This window comes from Emys orbicularis, chromosome 3, assembly GCF_028017835.1.
Source record: "Emys orbicularis isolate rEmyOrb1 chromosome 3, rEmyOrb1.hap1, whole genome shotgun sequence".
NCBI classification, from domain to species: Eukaryota; Metazoa; Chordata; order Testudines; family Emydidae; genus Emys; species Emys orbicularis.
In genome coordinates, this window is record NC_088685.1 from 105,837,333 (window position 1) to 105,858,235 (window position 20,903).

Genomic DNA, 20,903 nt, shown 5'->3' on the forward strand with positions numbered 1-20,903 from the left:
AGTTTTCAAACTTTTATCTGTATAACCTTTGTAAAGATTGTTGTTTTTCATATATTTTGTAATTCAGTAACGTAAGTCTTCATGTTCCACTCTAAGTCGCCTCCTGTTTCTTTTTGTAGTATATATAGTAGTGATGATGACGATGAAGATGTTGAGATGTATGATCATGACTACGATGGTCTGCTTCCTAAGGCTGGAAAACGTCATTTAGGAAAAACCAGGTGGACCCGTGAAGAGGTAAATAAAGGGTCACTTACTACATTTGGATTAAAAAGAGAGAGAAAATGGGTCAAATTCTTCTGTCAGATGCAGATTTCATTAGATATCAAGTTCAGCGTGAATTTCATGCATATGTATGAGGGCAGAATTTGGCTATATACATAATTAGATGTAACTTTGAGGGTTGTTGTTTTTTAAAAAACAAACTGTTTAAATACTGATCCTTGACTCCAGCAAGACTGTTATACAGGACAGGTGTTCAAACTACTGCATTAAGTTGTCAGGATATGACAATTTTAAAGTTACCTGTAGCAATGTTTGATTGTTACTGCTGGCTCTTTTGTTTGAAAATGGTTGCTATGTGAGAAATGACGTCTATTCAGTATCTTAACAGCAGCAAACAACTGTGGTGCAAACTTCTGCACTCTTATTACAAATAAGTGGATCATCTGAAGTTTGTGTTTTAATAATGGAGTTGTGATTCCATGGGGCAGTAACTAAAATCTGTAAGAAACATCTATTCTGTACCACAAACTGACATTAAAGATGTTTTCCCCTTTTGAAAGACTGAATATAAGAGAGTATACTTTGGTAGCTTTTAGTGCTCTTGTGTCTATTTTCTGTGCAAATTATAGTAATAAAAAGTTCATTTACAGGGGTGGATAATCCATGGTCATTAACAATAGTTTAATTTTTGTGTGAAATGTGTTAATTCAATTATTTGAATGATATTTGGGCTTGTTCAACACCAGTGATTCATACTGATCTATAAACATTAGCAGGCCACTTCATGTAAGGTTTTTTAAAAGCTTGAATTGCTATTACAGTACCTTTGTCCTTGATATTTTGAACTGGCTGTTTTTGGTCTTTAGGGCCTACATTACTGGACTTTCCTTTTAGGATATTGGGCCAAATTCTCTTCTGATGAAAATATTCAAAACTCCTTTGAAGTAAATGGAGTTTCACCCATTTAGGAGTTTTGCCCATTTACAACAGCAGTAAATATGGTGGATTACTTACGTTATGCATTTAGTATAGGATCTTATGCAGTATTGTGATGAACATTGCCCTTAAAATCTTTAAAGCTTTTTGTAAACAGCCTAAGGGGGTATGGCACCTGTATCCTATTGAATTTCAATGGACATCTAACTCCTTTAGACTTCTTTGAAAATACCAGCCCAAAAATAATAATTTAAATGACCTTAACTGGTAAAATGCAGATCAGCATAATTTGCATAGTCCAGAAGCCCAGAAAATATATTTAAGTTCCTGCCCATAACCAAAGAAAAAATATCTGCTGAATGAGGAGGTGTATTTGGCAAGAAAAAAAGCATTATCAGGCCAGAGACTTCCCTTTTATGTCAGTACTGAATCCCTGAAAGAAGTGGATCCATAAAAATTCAGCAACGTGGAGTATTTTCTTTTTTTACCTTAGCTTGGCTGATATATTTTAGTTGCAGCACTAAGTGATTGGAGCATTGATGATGTTGTCTTTATGAAAAACTAGGATGAAAAACTAAAGAAACTCGTGGAACAGAATGGTACAGAAGACTGGAAAGTTATTGCCAATTTCCTTCCTGTAAGTGGGCATTGTTTCTGTTTTCGTTTGTAGAGATGACAACTCTTTATCACCCATTTTCAAGTAAGGGACAGGGGAGAGGTTATTTCTTAACTATGTTTTCATGTGATATAAAGCCCCCCACAAACGGGAACTTAAGATATTCAACAAGGCATCTTACTGTATTATAGCTGCATTTCTTAACTTTTATGCTCAATTTTATTTCTCTCACTACTCATCTCAGATGGGGGAGGGGAAATGTAAAAAGACTTTTTGAGGGATTTGTTATAGAACAGATGGTTGACCTGTGAGTGAAACAAAAATGTCTTAGTACAGAGAAAAAAACCTAGCTTTGATCAATAGTAAATGCTGCTTATAAAATATGAGATCTCTTTTGTGATCTCTTACTGTTGTTCAAATTCTACAGATAACATAACACTTATTCTTTAAAACTATCTTTAATAGATATTAAAGGATAAGTTTGTTTAGTTACCATAATACAGTGACAATTATGGAAAAGATGCTTTTCTAGTTTAATGTGCAGAGTACTTACCAGCCATTGATTGCTGAGGACCCTCATTTCAAGCTTGTCTCAGTCATTCCCATATAGCTTCATTGTATTAATTGTATGAGATACATAAAGGGTCTGTTTGGGGAGCAAGTGCACCTAGAAAGAAATATTGCAATTCTTTCATATTTGAGAAGTGATTAATTTGTATATTTTATGTGCAATTAGAATCGGACAGATGTGCAGTGCCAGCATCGATGGCAGAAAGTACTAAATCCTGAACTTATCAAAGGTCCATGGACTAAAGAAGAAGATCAGCGGGTAATCAACTTTTCCTTCAGCCTCATATTTTAAATAATTCTTAATGATAGGCCCAATACTGCAGTCATAACTGAGATAAAACTCATCTAGACTTCAATGACTTCAGTGGGAGTACTGCCTGAGGAAGGATTTGAAGACTGGTCCCAATAATATTAATACTTAGCATTTATATAGTGCTTCCTGGTACAGTTTCAAAGTGCTCTACACAAATCAAGTAATTAATACTTTAATGCTGCAAATCTAAATGTACGCTAGAAATGCCTTTGATATTACCAAAGTCTTTTCCTTTTGGGTAAATATATAAATAGAAAATACGAAGCAGTGCCTACACATCTGCTCTACTACAGCGGTTTTGAGAAACTTCATTGAAAATATTGCAGCATCACAGAATGATTGCACTAATTCATTATGTAACACTAAAACATGGGCGGTTCTTGTGTGTTTCTTTGAAGGTGATAGAACTTGTGCAAAAATATGGCCCAAAGCGCTGGTCTGTTATTGCCAAGCACTTGAAGGGGAGGATTGGAAAACAATGCAGGGAGAGGTGGCACAACCATTTGAATCCAGAAGTAAAGAAAACCTCCTGGACTGAAGAAGAAGATAGAATTATTTACCAGGCACACAAGAGGCTGGGAAACAGATGGGCAGAAATTGCAAAGTTGCTGCCTGGACGGTAATGACATATAGTAGCCCTTAAATAGGGAAAAGAAGGTTTTGAGTCTGAGCAGTCTGTTTCAGATGTCATCTTAGTACACTGAAAGAATTGCATGTTATAAACCAAAATGTTTTGAGCCAAATCCTAGTGCCATTGATCTAAATGGGACCAGGTATATGGAGAAATATTTTTTAAAGTATTTGCCACTGGATGAAGAAATAGTAACCATAGCAAATCATCAGGGCTTTCCTAAGTGTGGGTCTAGTCTTGTTTGTGTTGAAGTATTTGTCAAAACTTCTGTTGACTTAATGGTGCAAGATCAGACTCTACAAGTGAAACTAAGTTTATATTCAGCTAGGGGGACACAGTCAACTGAAATCCAGTCAGTATTTTTAACAATGAATTAAAAGTTGTTTCACAAGCTATACCTGCCCCAGACAGTTTTGATGGCTTTACATTAATATTTTCCCCATATTTTAGAGTGTTTTACTCTTCTCTATTGCTACCTGAATGATCCAAATACAAACTAAGGGAAACTGACTAACTAAAACTGCAATCCTGAAAACCCTTATGTAGAATGAGTACCTTTATTCATATGAGTTGTTCTATTGGCTTCAATGGGACTACTCATCTGTAAATGTGCAGGGTTGGGGTCTTACTGACTTTGCAGGGGTAACAGTGAAAGTGCCCAAACACAAAGTGCTGTCAAATATACAAAATAAACAAGCAACATTTTTTTCCCTCTAGACTCCAGTAGTTGGTAAAACATCTCCAAGACACAACTGTGATGGCCTTTTTTGGCTGGAGAGAAGAACCACAGATAGGCTTGTCATTTGGAGAGCATTACAATCTTATTGCAGCCTTCCTTGTACCACAGACACCCACAGTTAATAACACTGGGTGATGTTGAAGTAAAGGCTTTCAGACCAGAGGAGTTATATTTGAGTTACCCCAAGACCGATTTTAATAATACAGTACAGTTCTCATAGCTTTTGTCTAATCACACAATTGAATACTTGAAACAGTTTGTTTTCTAAAATTAAAAAAAAAACTTTCCCTAATAACTGTTCAGTTGCCCAGTTATGAAATTCACTTGGAGGTTAACTGTTTCACTGCTGGTTCCTGCACTTTCTTTTTACAATAATAGAATGCAGCAAAATTCCATTGGAATGTTAATGCTTCAAAAAAATAATGGTGCATGAAGCAACCTGAAAGGTGGGTTTTGCTCCACATGCCAGTTGCTTCACCTAGTGGAGATGAGGTAGACCTCAAGTGATTAATTTCTCACAGTGAGATATAATTGAAGAGAAACATCAGAACTGGATCCATAAATTCTATTCATAGTAGAGATCCATGCATCTTATCCCATGCATTCTTATGGTGAAAATTCCCACTGGTAGTTGATTTCAAAGTGCAATGACCTGAGAGAGCTGATCTGTATTTGGAATTGTTAAAAATCTGTGCTTAAGAAGTATGGGTTAGTAGGAGGAGGGTAGAACACCTTTCTGTGTTACATGCACCATTGAATTATAACAAATTTATTGAGGACTCTTAGAAATGCTCTATGCTAACAACAGTTTCCAGTCAACTAACTTTAATTTGAATTATAGAGACAAGGTGGGTGAGGTAATATCTTTTATTGGATCAACTTCTTTGGTGAGAGAGACAAGCTTCCAAGCCACACAGAGTTCTTCTTCAGGTCCAGAACTCTGTGTGGCTCAAAAGCTTGTCTCTCTCACCAAAGAAGTTAATCCAATAAAAGATATTACCTCACCCTCCTTGTCTCTCTAATAGCTTGGGACTGACATGGCTACAACTACACTGAATTTGAATTGAAAGTTCTATTTGAAAAAGTCTTTATATGCATGTGTTCCTCTGTAGAACTGATAATGCTATCAAGAACCACTGGAATTCTACAATGCGTCGAAAGGTTGAACAGGAAGGTTATCTTCAGGAATCTTCCAAAGCCAACCAGTCATCATTAGCTGCAAGTTTTCAGAAAAACAATCACTTAATGGGATTTGCTCACACTCCACCTTCTGCACAGCTTCCAGCAGCCACCCAACCCCCAGTTAACAATGACTACTCCTATTACCACATCTCTGAGCCACAAAATGTAAGCTGCTGAAAACTTTTTGTTGAATATGTAGATCTGTGATTAAGCTATCTGCACTGAAATTGATGAAGAATGATGTTTTTGTTATCGCTTTAGTGGATGGACTGGAGGAATGAGGGTAAATAAGGAATGCTGATCTTAGACACTCAGGCCCTGATTCCGCAAGTCATTTAAGCATGTGCTTAACCTTCAGAACATGCTTATGTTCCATTGAAGTCAATGGGACTTCACATGCATAAAGTTAAGCAAGTTCTTTGCAGAACTGGAGTATCATATACTACAGTAATGGGCATACACAACCCTAAAATAGGTAAATCTGCTTTCATACCTTTGTGCTACAGCATTCTAACATCTTAATTTTTAAAACAAACTAATCAACTATAACAGGAGTACTTGTGGCACCTTAGAGACTACTCTGAAACTAATCAACTATAATGCATATGATATAGCATTTCTTATGGTGGTGAGTATTGCACTTGTTGAAATTCAACTATACGTGGGCCTGATTCTGCAGTCCATTTTTATGTGACTCTCTCATTGACTTCAATATTTGTTCTGTTTGAGTAGTTAATTATTACTATATTTTAATCCAAATCCTTTTATGCTAATAACTAATATGAAAATTATTGCTACCTTTAAACACAATTGTGTATGGATTGCAGTGGGGTTTTAGATTGTAATAAAATGTATCTGCTTCCCATTTGCACTTCAGTTTAGAAACATTTAACAAGCATAACTTTCTTTGAATTATTCATCCATTCTCAGAACTGGTGGGTGCTTCTTATTTGAACGTCTTTCCTCCTCTAATGCTGAGTGTCGTATTTACTCGTTAAAAGCAGCTCAGTTTTCTTGCAAGTTAGAAGAGAGGGGTTTTATGGATTTTAAATGTTCAGTGTAAGATGCAGGAGTAGTGCTTGAGTTTAACCCAAACACACACTGCAGCTTGCATAATGGAATTAATAACTTTGAGTGTCTTTTGTGTTTTGGCGTAGGTCCCTGGTCAAATCCCATATCCAGTAGCACTGCATGTAAATATTGTCAATGTCCCTCAGCCAGCCGCTGCAGCTATTCAGGTAGATAGTTTAAAGATCATTTCACAAGTCAATTTGTTAAACATTTCATATGGAAGTTAAAATGCAAACTTCTTACCTTGAAAAAACATTTTTAACATTCTGAGTGATGGAGAGAGAAAATGGGGAAGGGGAGGGAGTTCTGACATAGCTAATAATCAGTTCTTTCGAGGTAAATTTGAAACACATTAGCTGACATTTAGTGTAATGTCTTTCACTTTTTCTATTTCAATGTCTGTATTGAAATTCAATAGGGATTTTTACAGTGGAAAACACAATTGACATTTGTTTTACCTCTGAGGCTAATTTGGCTGTGATACCACAGGACGGCAAGCCATAAGCATTTTAGTTGCAACATCCAATCAGACCTTTATCTTTTCTTTTCCCTTAACTCTTAATTGCAGAGACACTATAATGATGAAGACCCTGAGAAAGAAAAACGAATAAAGGAATTAGAGTTGCTACTAATGTCGACTGAGAATGAACTGAAAGGGCAGCAGGCATTACCAGTAAGACCGTCACTGTGTGCTTGGATGGAGGGATAGCAGCTTTACCCCAGTGCTTGTCTTTTTACCTTTTTACTCCCCCTCTGGCTCTGACACTAATCAAGGCTCTATATTTCCGTTTTAAAAGAATGAAACATAGCACATATTTAATATGCATTTGCTTTATAAATTTATGTATGTTATGGTACTAAACAATTTGCAGGTATTTTTACTTTTGCAAAGTCAGCGGGAGCAAGTTTGGGCTCTACATTTTACCACAAGGGTGATAACACTAAAGTTAACAGAGTAAATCCCACCAGATCTGATATTACTGGAGATGTGTGTTTCTGAAAGTGTGCAATGGTTCATGTAATGAAAATGTAGTGCCTGTTCATTAGATTTTTCCTCTCTGTTGCATTCCTTACTTCAGCTGTGTATTACATACTTTGTAAACTTCAGACTTGGTGCATGTTTGATAATTTGTTTTACTTTTCTGTGAATAATGTTAGAACCTTTAGCTGCATGTGTGCAACCTGTGCTGGCTATTACTGAATTCTCACATTTTGTCATGCATAGGTGGTAAAATAGATAAGTAGCTTATTCTATGTAATAATATAGTTAAAGCAAATAAATCAAAATCATCCTAGAACGTAAGTGATAGCCAGCAGATACTTTTATGAGTAATTTTTTCTGGTTAATAATAAAACGATTGTGTGCATGATGTGTTAGTTTGGCCACTTTTAACTTTAGTTAATGTTTTGCAATTTCTTCTGTTGCATGATCACACTGGAAAGAAACTTCTGTTAATTTGCTCTTCTGCTTTCCTAACCACGTTGATTTGACAGCCTCTTCATTGCATTGGTGTAAGCTGTAGTGTTAGACAGGGATAGAAGAAGATGAGAAATGCAAACAAAAGCAACTCTAACTCTTAAATCCTTTAGCCTCTTACAGAGCTGAGTGTTAAGCAGGGAATCCTTGCCAATTCTTGCTTCACACAGCCAAAGATTTGTAGACTCTTTATGGGACTTTTGGAGTAACATAGTAGTATGAATTTATTGGATATACAATATATATGCCCATGATACCTAATACTGGATCTAAATAATGAAGTACTTTCAAGAGAAATAAAATGTACCATTACAAGGTCTTGCATTGATGAAAGGAAACATCTTGACAATTGTTTCATAGGCGTAAGTTTTTAAGATGATGCAACTACTTTTATCTTTCCTCCAGCAGCATCTGACACCTTGTGCAATTTCATTGCTAAGTTCCTTCTGCCTTTTTTCCCTCCTTTTTTTTTTCTCCTTCCCTTAGACACAGAACCACACATCAAGCTACCCAGGCTGGCACAGCACCACAATTGCTGACAATACCAGAACTAATGGCGACAGTGCACCTGTTTCCTGTTTGGGGGAGCATCACCATTGTACTCCATCTCCGCCAGTGGATCATGGTTGCTTACCTGAAGAAAGCGCATCCCCTGCAAGGTGCATGATCGTTCATCAGAGCAACATCCTGGATAATGTTAAGAATCTCTTAGAATTTGCAGAAACACTTCAGTTAATAGATTCCGTAAGTAGAACTGTCAGTTCAGGTGAATGTGTGTGCGTGGGAGTGGAACTGGGAGCTCCCTATATTTATTTCTATTTTCTGAACAACATAAATGCAAGATTTGAAACTTATTTTTAAAGTAACACATGGGTGTTTGTATCAAGTCCCAAAGAGTGATTTAATCTTCTATAATATGTGGATTTCTTTTATTTTTTTCCTCCTTGTGTGTGTGGGAGGAGTAATTTTTGGCAAACTACAACATTCAGTAGTTTAAATGGACTCTTAATAATACACTCTCTCTTAAAATGAAATCAAATTAGAGATAACAAAACCAGCTTAATGGTATAAGTGATATTCAATTATGACAAAAGTGTCAGGAGTCTGTAGGCGTATGTATGATTTGTGCACGCTTCTATATGCTTTTCTGGAATTCTTCCTTGCTGTGGGACATAGCATCAATAGCTGCCTCTTTTCAAAGCTTAACAAGCTTGCATGGCATATTTAAAGAACTGGAAACCTTAATTTAATACTGAGTGCCTTACTGCATTTAACATTGGCCTTTGTTCACTGTGATTTCTGGGTATGTCAGTTGAAATAGAGCTATTACATTGAAATGAGTTGTTAGGTGTCATCTTAATTTATAACAACTAGGGTGCACATTTCAAACTTTGCTACACTCATTCAGCATGTAGTTGCAAGCATGCTGGTTAGAGAGAGGATGAGCTTAATTTGGAGACTGATTAACATATTTTTCCATAATACGAAGGTATTATCTCTACATTGATGTAGCTAATAGTGGTAGAACATCACTTGACTCATTGCTACTTTCAGGAATTTGGTTTCCAGCACCAATGGAATAATATTCAGTTAATATACTCAGTGTATATATTAAAAACATGAGTAAGTGTTCATAATATTACTCAAAAAACTAGGGTCAAAGTGAATTAAATTGGGAAGGGCTTTTTTGTTGTTGTTGTTGTTACTGGCATATCGTAATGCTGTATTTTCATGAGGTGGCACTATACACTGTCTTATAGTTCCGTGCCTCCCACGTTGTTTCAGGATCCTTCATCATGGGGTGATCTCAGCAGTTTTGAATTCTTTGAAGAAGCAGACACTTCGCCTAGCAAAACTCCCTCAGGCAAAGTCTTACAGCTTCAGCAAAGAGAGGCCAATGCGTGTAGACCTGAAGGACACCCTAGCACAAACTTGAGCAAAATAATGTTGAGTCAGGGTTCTCTTGACTCACCAAAGTCCTTATCTGCCTCAAAATGCAGCACAGCTCCGTTGGTCATTCTTCGCAAAAAGAGAGGGCATTCCAGCCACTTAGCCAGTGGCCACAGTAGCTCCTTCATATTTGCTGACGTCAGCAGTTCAACTCCTAAGCGCTCCCCTGTCAAAAGCCTACCCTTCTCTCCCTCGCAGGTAGATCAAGTCTTCTGCACAGATGTTACTAATTCTCAAGTCACCAGAGTATTAACAGTTTAGAAACTAATCCTTTGGAACAAATGACTAATTACTGTTGCACTTGTTGATTTCACTCCATGTTTGAATCTTCTTACTGCTGTTAGTCTTCACCACTGAGTTTAGATGATCAGCAAGCTAACTGTTGATTCTCTTTTTTTATTGTCTCTTTAATTCTTGGTGGTTTCGAAGGGGAAGATGGTTGTTTGCTTTCTCCTGCTTTTAATTCCTCCAACTACCAGAGTTTAACATTTCTGTTCATTGTAACACTTTCCCATCTCTGTCCATTTACACAGTGTGATTCACTGACCCAGAAAAACCCAAACTCTGTTTATTTAAATAACATGCAGATTGTGAGACGAACTGACAACAGCCAGAAAATTCAAATGATTCTTGGGGTGGGGTGGGACAGGGATGAGGAGAAAATTTGTGTATGAAGATCATCTTGGTCTCCATTTCGAATTTCCTGTCATTTGTTGCTTTGTTTCACAGCTGTACCACTGTCAGCATGGTTTTTTTCTTTGTGGATTTCTTGGTTTTCTTTTATGATGGTTCTTAAAGAGAGAAAAATAATTTATTGGAGTTTATAAAATGCATTTTATTTATCTAAAGGTCTGCTACATTTGCATTTAGGTATATTTAAATGTATATTATTGGCCGATCTAAGTGCATATTTTGAGATGTACTATATTTTTGTATGTGCATCTTTTTAATTTGTCACAAGTAGGCCTACTGGGTAATATATATTTTGGCAAAACTTTAACTAACAGAGAAATGATGCCACTAAATTCATAGAATCATAAACATTAGAGATGGAAATGAGGTTAAGGTGACACACTCCCAATGCAGAATTTTTACCTAAATAATACAACTGTCTCCTTTTCAATCAGTCCAATACTTGCATTTCAGAACATTCAGTGCATTTGTAGCTTGCTATAATTTTCATTTTGTGCTGTGCAAATGGAGTACTCTATTTTCAGAGAGATAATGAGTTCAGTGTCCTATAATAAACACTTTATTTACTAATTTAAAAACATGCCTAATACCTTACGTAAAGCTTAATGGAATTAAACCACCATGCTTTGAGCCAACTCCTGAAGTCCTTACCTATTTTTATTGAGGCCTTACTTAGGCAAATGGTGACTGAAGTCATTTGCAGTTTATTTGATTAAAAACTGAATAGAGTTCTTAAGATTTAGCTCTGTGAATAGTGGTAAATGCTTCTTATTGGAACAGAAAGTAATTTTTGTTCATACTTCCAGCACTAGAAATGCTAATTTTTGCTTCATGATTCTCTCAACCAACTGCTCATGAGTTAACACCCTTATCCTCTAATCAGACACTAATAACCACACATACAATTATATGTGGGTCAATAAAAATAATCTTTTAATTATCGAGAGATTTTTTTTTTTCATTTTTGCTCAGCAAAACTAACTTTTAAAGGCAAAATCATCATCTAGGTGTTCATATTATTTTTTCTTTTCATAATTGCAGTTCTTAAACACCTCAGCCAACCATGAAAATCTGGACCTGGACAATCCTACTTTAACTTCCACTCCACTCTGTGGTCATAAAGTGTCTGTTACAACACCACTTCACAGAGACCAAACTTTTAAGCCTCAGAAGGAAAACAATATGTAAGTCCTTTTTATTTTAACATTGTATTTTCAGACTCACTGGGGTTTATTTTTCCAGTTGAGGACTCAGCCAGCACAAAATGCTGGATTGTTTGTTACAGTCCTGTTTGTTGATGCATTTTATTTGGATTTTCTTTAGTTTAGAAAAATACTTGTATTTTTCATTATAGAGTTTCTGAATGGGTAACAATCATGTATATACCGTCAATTTATTAGATTATTGTTTTACATTAAATTATTAAAACATGTGCTTCCTCCGTAAAAGTAAAATAGCATAGTGTGAACTCATGGCATTATCACAAGATAATATTTAATAAAATCCATCAGTCTTTAACTATAGGTCACTTTTTCCATTGAATTATAGGGTCAGAACAAAGATGCTCAAACACATTCTCTGTAACAAATTTTTTCTCTCGCTCATTTTAAAAGTTTCAGAACTCCAGCCATCAAGAGGTCAATATTGGAGAGTTCTCCAAGAACACCTACTCCATTCAAAAATGCACTTGCAGCTCAAGAAATCAAGTATGGACCCTTGAAGATGCTGGTAAGAAAGAAATGGTGATAAAAGTCACTTTGATATTAGGGTGAAGGGGTTGCCTGAGACGCAGACTAGACATTTTTTTTTCCTTTCAGCCTCAAACTCCAACTCATCTTGTAGAAGACCTGCACGATGTTATCAAACAAGAATCTGATGAATCTGGAATTGTGTCTGGGCTACATGACAGTGGAATCCCTTTGGTGAAGAAAATCAAACAAGAGGTAAGGCATAAAACTTTTACGTGGGGCAACCTAAATCAGTTTCACAGCAAACGGTTCTATCAAAGTTATTTTCAGTCAATCATATGTGCCCTTTTTTCCAGGTGAATTTCAAGATCTTAATGCCTGAGCTAAATAATAAAATACGTGAGCTAAATAATTACTAATAATAATATTAGTAAGACTACATTTTAGTCCTGGGTATTTTTTGTAAAAGTCATGGACAGGTCATGGGCAGTAAACAAAAATTCACGGCCTGTGACCTGTCCATGACTTTTACTATATAACCTGACCTAAAACTTGGAGTGGGGGGGGCTGTGGGTGCTGGGGCGGGTGGCCTGGGACCCCCACTGGTTCTTGGGGGGAGGAAGGGGAGGGCAGGGTTGGTGGAGCTCGCAGGCTCCTTACCCAGCTCCGTGTCCTTGCAGCTCCTAGGGGGAGGGGCGGCCAGGGGGGCTCCCACCACAAGCGCTGACTCCACAGGCGCAGCTCCCATTGGCCGGGAATTGCAGCCAATTGGAGCTGTGGGGGCGGTGTCTGCTGGCACGGCAGAGCCTCCCTGGCCCTTCTGCCTAGCTGTGGAGACATGGTGGTGGGAGCCGGGGACCCCTCCAAGGTAAGCGCCCCCCTCCCCCCCCCCCCGTGCACCAACCTCCTGCCCCAGCCCTGAGCCCCCTCCCACACGCAAACTGCTACTCCTGGCCCAGGGGCTGCCTGACTCAGGCAACCTCTGAGCCAGTACCGGCCGCTGCAGAAGTCACGGAGGTCAGAGTCACGGAATCCGTGACTTCTGTGACCTCCATGACAGACACGCAGCCTTAGCTATTAGTACCCAAGTCATCTTCCATTGACTTCATTGGAAGTCATTCTGATGATTCCAGTGGGCGTTGGTTCAGGCTATTATAATGTGCATTATTTGCATCTTATAAAGGTAAATTTATCCAGAAATTTGGACTAATTTTTCTAATATTGGTGAAATATATAAAATAACTAATGGGGACCAAACTACACAGAGTGACTTAGAAGTCCGGTGGTTTGAAAATATCTCATTACATTAATTTATCATTTATGTGAAGCTCCAAAATACATGTTCTGTCACTACTTTTACAAAAGAATTGCAACTTGTATAAATAACTGGGAGTGGAACTAGTGAATATCTGAATGCACATATTCAAAGATCCGTTATTTTTTAATTGAATATTTAAGAATTTTTGGATGTAAAGAGCAAAATTGCTACAAAGGGCTAAATTGTGTCTTTGGATACCTGGACCCTGCAGACCAGTCCAGTTGCTGAGTAACTTAAAGGATAAATATTCTCATGATGAGCTAGACATTGCCTTTTAACACATGGTACCTTTTCTGCTTCCAGGTGGAGTCTCCAACAGGTAAAGCTGGAAACTTCTTTTGCTCAAATCACTGGGAAGGGGAAAACCTGAACACTCAGCTCTTCACACATACATCTACTATGGAAGATGTGCCCGTACGTACAAGTGTCCAAACTCTAGAACTCTTTCTTCATTTTTAATCCAATATTCTTAAGGGAAAGGGACAGAACAATTTATTTTTGAACTTCCTAACAGGAAAAGTATTGGTTCATTATGTATGTAGTGCCATCTGCGTGTTTGTGTATTCTACACATATGTGAAAGACAAGGAGCAATTCTGGTGTTAATTAGACCTTTGTGACTCCCGTTGCAGGCATTCAGATATAGGTGTGGCATTCCCGACTGTCTTTGTAAAAGGCATCCACTTAGAAGAGAGCTGTACCTCTATATAAAAGTGACTAAATCACAGAGTAGAGCTGGTAAAAGAGAAGAATTTCCACTTGCATCCCATTCTGGCAAAGCACGTGCTTAGCTTTAAACTTCTGAGTAGTTCTATTCAGTTCATTAGGATTGCTCACATGCTTAAAATAAAGCATATGCTTAAGTGCTTTACTGGATCAGGGCCTTACTCTATACTTTATAATGCTGCTCTATAATCAGGCTTCAGGGATGAGAGGACCCAAGCTCCCTATGCAACAAGGCATAGTATTATCCAGTGTGCAATTGGGGTGGGTCTGTTTTTAAAACATTTAAATATTGTTTGTGGTCTTTCTAAATTTAGTGTTATGAAAATTCCTCTAAATATTCCCTTTTCTTTTTTTGTTTAGAATCTTCTTACTAGTTCCGTTTTAAAGATGCCAGTGTCAGAAGAGGATGAAAGCATTCACAAAACATTTGCAGTACCTAGAAACAGGCCATTGGCTAGTCCGTTGCAGGTAATTGATCTTCAGCTATAAATATCTCTTTATATGTATACTAGACATCTCTTACAGAATGATTTAACAAGTTTTCAGGTGCAGAGAGGTGATATGTTAAGATTAATTGACCAAGGTTTAGCAAACTGAAGGCCTCACTTTATCTGTGCCTCACTTTATCTGATTGTCCATTCAGTGGTACTCCATACAATATAATGTAGCAGAGTGGCACAGTCAAGCTAGTCCTTTCTTAGCTGAAAATAAGATGATACCAGAGACGCATGTTTAACTCTACCACTTGAAAACCTCTTAACTCCACAAGTCTTTTGTCCAGCTTTTTGTATCGGTCTCTCTTGACTGTATTAAATGTTTGTATGTTTTACTGTAATTCGAATAAGGCTAGATACATTAAGTGTTTACATACGTATGTTATGCCAAATTTTAACAAATAAATTTTTAGCCTTTTAACATTCAAAAGAAACAACATAGGGCCTGATCCAATTAGGTCATGGGAAGTCTTCCCACTGATCTCTGTGTCGTTTGAATCAGGCCCTAGAAAACAACAGTAAAATGTGAGGAAATTGAATAAAACAAGAATAAAGCACTTTACAGATACTGACTAATTAATCTTCCTTCACAGCGTTCATTTTTAAGGTAGATGGCTAAATAACATTATTCCCCTTTTACAGTGGGGAAAAATGAGGCAGAGATATTTAAGTGATTTGCCCAGTGCCAGAGAGTGCGTCATTGTTAGAGTGGGGATTAGAACCCCATAGTTCCTAGTTCTCAGGCATGTGTTCTACAGTATACCACTAATACTCCTCCCCTCCCTCTCTAGCCGGTAGTAGAATGATTCAGCCTTTATGAATCACCTTTACTTTAATAAATACAGATTAAGAATAGTTTTACAGATAAACAATCTACTTTTGAATTTGCATTAATAGGAATGTTGGTTATTTATTACAGTTCAACAAAGCAGCAAAATCTGCCTTTGATTAATCAGCTCAAACCATGGTGTATAAAGCAGTACATTAAAAGATCATAAGTCTGTCCATGTTTCTACATTTCAAACATTAATAATATGTTAATGTCAGTAGTAGAACTGTGTGAGAACCAGAATTTCTATTTAGCAGGAAATTCCACAGTTTCTAAATTTGTTTTCTTTCCAAATTGGAATGAAACCAAAGAATTTAGAAATTTCCCACGGAACCAAATTTTTGAAAATTTTTTGCTTTGGCCCAATCGAAACAGTTTGTTTTGAAGCTGAGTTTTAAATATATATATATATATATTTAAATATAAAATAAATTCCTAAGTGAAAATTTGTTTCAAAAAGAAAAAAGTGTTCCATTCCAGCAATTAAATGGAACATTTTCACTGTATCAGAATGCTTCTTTTCCATATTCTTTTCTAAACCCAATTTCTTCAAAATCCACACATGCCAGTGCAGAGTTTCAATATGAACCAGAGGTTCCCAAATTTTTTTTGCTGCACCCCCCTTCTCCATGGGAGTCATATATAGGCCATCCGGGGAAGAAAGTGACTCACTGAGGGTAGAGGGCAGCTCATGTACAGAGTGGTGGCACGACCCCAACAGGCTTCATCTCTAGAGGTGCCTGTGGCAGCACAGACTGGAGCAGACCAGGGTCCTCACCCTCCTTGCCCAGAGCCTCTTGTTCCTGCAGGCTCCAGAGGATTTAAAATATGCGGGGCTGTGACCTGCCAGGTATCCAGGACAGGACAGGGCAGCAATAGGAAGAGCACACAGGGAGTCAGTCAGTCCGCAGTGGCCAGGAAACTGAGGAAGGGGAGAACAGCAGGCTGCTGCTGGGGCACGGCAGGACTGCGCTTTCTCTTCCCATCCCCAACCACTGGGAACTTCCTGCCTGCTCCCCCTGCTGCAGACAGCCAGCCACCGCACCTCTGATAATCCCGTCACGCCTTTGGAATTGCATCCCCATCCCCAATTTGACAATCAGCAGTTTAGACAAAAGAGCATTTTCTGGTGAAAAAGCATTCTGTCAAAAAAAAAAAAAAAAAATTCAGCACGCTCTAGTCAATATGTATAAGATCAGGTTGCGTTACTGAGAGTTGTCTAGCTAAATCCCGAACACTTCTATGGAAAAGTAAACCCTCATTGAATTTTAAGGTTCTAGGGTGATATTTTCCAAAATGCCTAAATGAAATAGGAAACCTGCACAACACTTTCTAAAGACCAGCCTGGAAACTTAAATTCATAACTTTGTTGGACACTAAAAATCATGGACTGAATAGAGACACTGGATTTATGGCTTATTACAAAACTCTGTAATCCACTAACCCCTCTTTTTGTCCTATGACTACAGGGGTGTTAATGGGCCACTCTATATTGAATGGTCCCTTAGAATATGTACTAACTACTTATGCTAAACAATCTGTTTGCTCTTGCACTTAGCTGTGAGGCTGTTAGTACCTTTCCCAGACCTGAAGAAGAGTTCTGTGTAGCTTGAAAGCTTGTGTCTGTCACAGCAGAAGTTGGTCCAGTAAAAGATATTACCTCACCCACCTTGTTTCCCTAAATCATAGAATATCAGGGTTGGAAGGGACCTCAGGAGGTCATCTAGTCCAACCCCCTGCTCAAAGCAGGACCAATCCCCAGACAGACTTTTTGCCCCAGATCCCTAAATGGCCCCCACAAGGATTGAACTCACAACCCTGGGTTTAGCAGGCTAATGCTCAAACCACTGTGCTATCCCTCCCCCTATGATACAGGAGGAGAAAGCCCATTGAAAATCAGCACTTGTGCTCCTTAAGAGTTTTTTTGAAAATCCCTCCCTTAGTGACTTACAAAACATTACTGTCTGGTGAATAGGATATTTTGATCTTTGGAAATATTAAATCAAGTTACATTTCCTATTTTGTCAAAGTAAATTTCTTTATAAACTGTTATCAACCAAGGGCCTCATTCTATTTTTTTCTCCTTCCTCATATCAGTATCTGTGGGGAGTTTTGCTATGTCCACAGATTTAATATATCAGCCTAACTTTGGCCTAATTTCTGTACAAAATCTTGACACATTTCCTCAAAAATGCTATTGACTTCAGTGGGCAAGAAGGATGCTCAGCAAGTGTTCAGCACCTCTCAGGATTTGACCAAAAGGTCATTTTACCTAAGTAGGGAAGGAATAAAAACTGACTTAATAACTTAGCCTAATATTTAGTAACCGGGAAACTGAAAGAAGAACTAGTAATAAAAAAACCAAAAACAAGTAGCTGACACAAGACACCTTGGTACAATAGTTCAAAGGTTAAATTCTTCTCCATACTTGACAAAGAGACATTCATTGTTCAACCCAAATATAAAATAAAAATGAAGAATGAGGCTACAGGCTGAAATGCTTATCAATTATGACTCCTCTTATTTCCCCCCCAGAGGTGAAATACAGCCATTTTATAGTCATGCAGCATCAGGGTTTGACTTTGTGTCTCTCCTAACAAATCCAAATTAGCATTAGTGACCTGCAGATAAAGAACAAAAGAACCAAATTCATCCCTGGTGTAACTGTTGACATCAGTGGATTTACATCAGCGATGAATTTGGGCCAGTATTTCTCTCTCAAACTTGTAGGGACAATCTCATCAACTTCATTTCATCCACTACAGGAGGATCCTGTGTATGTAGAAAAACAGAATGTTTTCGAACAGGTATAAAACAGCTGAAACTCTTTAGTGCATAACTATTCAGTAAAGTATCAGGAGGTAGCCGTGTTAGTCTGTATCCACAAAAATAACAAGGAGTCCATGCATCTGAAGAAGTGGGTTTTTTACCCACGAAAGCTTATGCCCAAATAAATCTGTTAGTCTTTAAGGTGTCACCGGACTCCTTGTTGTTTATATTCAGTAAGCTTTCCCTTACATTGTTCCCCTCCCTGCTCCATTTTCTAAATGTTATCTCCCTAGGTAGGTTTACTAGTAATCATAGAATCGTAGGACTGAAAGGGAAGGTCTTCTAGTCCAGTCCCCTGCACTACCACTTACGTTGGCAAAACTTAAGTTGCTCAGGGATGTCAATATTCCACCCCCATGAGTGACATAAATTATGCTTGCATAAGCATTAGTGTGCACAGCACTGTGTCGGCGGGAGAGCATCTCATACCAACCTAACTACTGCCGCTCGTTGGGGGTGGATTAATTATGTCGATGGGAGAGCTCTCTCCCGTCGGCATAGAGCGACTATGTGAGTGAACTTACAGCGACGCAGCTGCATCAGTATAGCTGTGCAACTGTAAGCTCTGTAGTGTAGACATAGCCTAAGTATTATCTAGGCCATCCCTGACAGGTGTTTGTCTAATCTGCTCTTTAAAATCTCCAATGATGGAGATTCCACAACTTCCCTAGGCAATTCATTCTAGTGCTTAACTACCCTGACAGTTAGGAAGTTTTTCCTAATGTCCAACCTAAACCTCCCTTGCTGCAATTTAAGCCCATTGCTTCTTGTCCTATCTTCAAGAGGTTAAGGAGAACAATTTTTCTCCCTCCTTGTGACAGCCTTTTATGTACTTGAAAACTATTATGTCCCCCCTCAGCCTTCTCTTCTCAAGACTAAACAAACCCAGTTTTTTCAATCTTCCCTCATAGGTCATGTTTTCTAGACCTTTAATCATTTTTGTTGCTCTCCTCTGGACTTTCTCCAATTTGTCTACATCTTTCCTGAAATGTGGCACGCAGAACTGGACACAATACTCCAGATGAGGCCTAATAAGCACAGAGTAGAGCAGAAGAATTACTTCTCGTGTCTTGCTTACAATATTCCTGCTAAAACATCCCAGAATGAGGTTTGCTTTTTTTTTTTTTTTTTTTTTTTTGCAACAGCATTACATTGTTGACTTATATTTAGCTTGCGATCCACTATGACCCCCAGATCCCTTTCTGAAGTATTCCTTCCTAGGCAGTCATTTCCCATTTTGTATGTGTGCAACTGATTGTTCCTTCCTAAGTGGAGTATTTTGCATTTATCCTTACTGAATTTCATCCTATTTGGAGAAAAGGTCTGAAGTAATTTGTCCAGATCATTTTGAATTTTAATCCTATCCTCCAAAGCATTTGCAACCCCTCCCAGCTTGGTATCGTCTGCAAACTTTGTAAGTGTACTCTCTATGCCATTATCTAAAGCATTGATGAAGATATTGTAGAGAACCGGTCCCAAACTGATCCCTGCAGGACCCCACTTGATATGTCCTTCCAGCTTGATTGTGAATCACTGATAACTAGTCTCTGGGAACGGTTTTATGCACGCACTTTGAAGTAGCTGTACCTGAACCTTTACTGCCCAGCCTGTAGCTAGACCCCAGCTCAAACGAACACCTTTGTTTATCCGAACACCCAGTTATCTGAAAGCTTCGGATGTCCCCCAGGCCATTCAGAGTGTACTGTGCTTGGGCTTTATGTGATTGGTAAATTTCACCCAGAATCCTTTCATGGTCATAATTCAAACAAAACTCCATTTCACTGCAGATGGAGTTTTGCCTGAGTAAAAGGAGGGAGCTTGGCTGCCGGTGGGTGCAGGACTTCAAGAGATAAGACTTTGGGATAAGTCCTTACCCAGGCAAACTGATTCACGTCAGTGGGATTTTGTCTGAGTAAAGCCTGGCTCTGTAAAGACTTTAGGATTTGGCTGTTCAAGTGTAATACACATGCTTTTAAAGAACATTTATATATTCATCCAATAGACTAACATATCCATTAGTCTATCAGATAACAAGAACGATCACAAAATATACAATACCAGGGAAAGAAAATCAGGCTAAATCACAGACTGCACACCCAGTCCTGCAGTCCTCACTCTGGCAAAACACATCACCTCATAGCAGCCATTTTAAAATATAAAACTTCTAAAAAAATTGATTTGTTTAGAAATAACAAAAGGAAACTACACGTTGTACAAGCCTTGCATGTTTAAACAGCACATCTTAAACCTTTAGCTCCCATCACTTTCCTCTTTTTAACCACAGACTGACACCCTTCAGTTTGAATTTCCTGACTTTCAATGGTTTATGTCACAATCTTAATTTTCTTTTAAAGAATGAGTTTAATGCAAGTTAAAAACACAGCTACTTCTACTCTGGGGCCTTGTTAGTCTTCTCCAAGGGTCATTGTTATGAGTTTACAGGATCTTTAATTTTCTCCTTTTTCATTTTGTGGAGTTTCTTTCAGCACATTGAAGTTAGGCTAGAAAGCGAAACACATACACATGAGACAGCATATACAGCTTGCAGCAGAGGTCTTTGTGGAGAACCTGCTGGTGACTGGCTTTCTGGAGATATTGGGATCATAAGGCCATATGT

The 20,903-nt window shown here is 38.1% G+C and overlaps 1 protein-coding gene across 8 annotated transcripts in view; it reads left to right on the plus strand.

The window, feature by feature from the left end:
- MYB (MYB proto-oncogene, transcription factor) overlaps positions 1-20,903 on the plus strand; it is a 31,784-nt gene that overhangs the window by 4,347 nt on the left and 6,534 nt on the right. Inside the window, exons 2-15 of one of the 8 annotated variants that reach the window (XM_065400786.1) lie at positions 120-237; positions 1,727-1,798; positions 2,514-2,606; positions 3,059-3,279; positions 5,143-5,377; positions 6,370-6,450; positions 6,852-6,956; positions 8,247-8,504; positions 9,546-9,908; positions 11,445-11,587; positions 12,017-12,131; positions 12,221-12,346; positions 13,713-13,823; positions 14,495-14,602. In XM_065400786.1, the coding sequence (XP_065256858.1) occupies positions 120-237; positions 1,727-1,798; positions 2,514-2,606; positions 3,059-3,279; positions 5,143-5,377; positions 6,370-6,450; positions 6,852-6,956; positions 8,247-8,504; positions 9,546-9,908; positions 11,445-11,587; positions 12,017-12,131; positions 12,221-12,346; positions 13,713-13,823; positions 14,495-14,602 (2,149 nt within the window). The remainder of the gene's footprint in view (positions 1-119; positions 238-1,726; positions 1,799-2,513; positions 2,607-3,058; positions 3,280-5,142; positions 5,378-6,369; positions 6,451-6,851; positions 6,957-8,246; positions 8,505-9,545; positions 9,909-11,444; positions 11,588-12,016; positions 12,132-12,220; positions 12,347-13,712; positions 13,824-14,494; positions 14,603-20,903) is intronic. The other 7 variants (XM_065400788.1, XM_065400787.1, XM_065400794.1 and 4 more) reach the window with 7 other exon arrangements.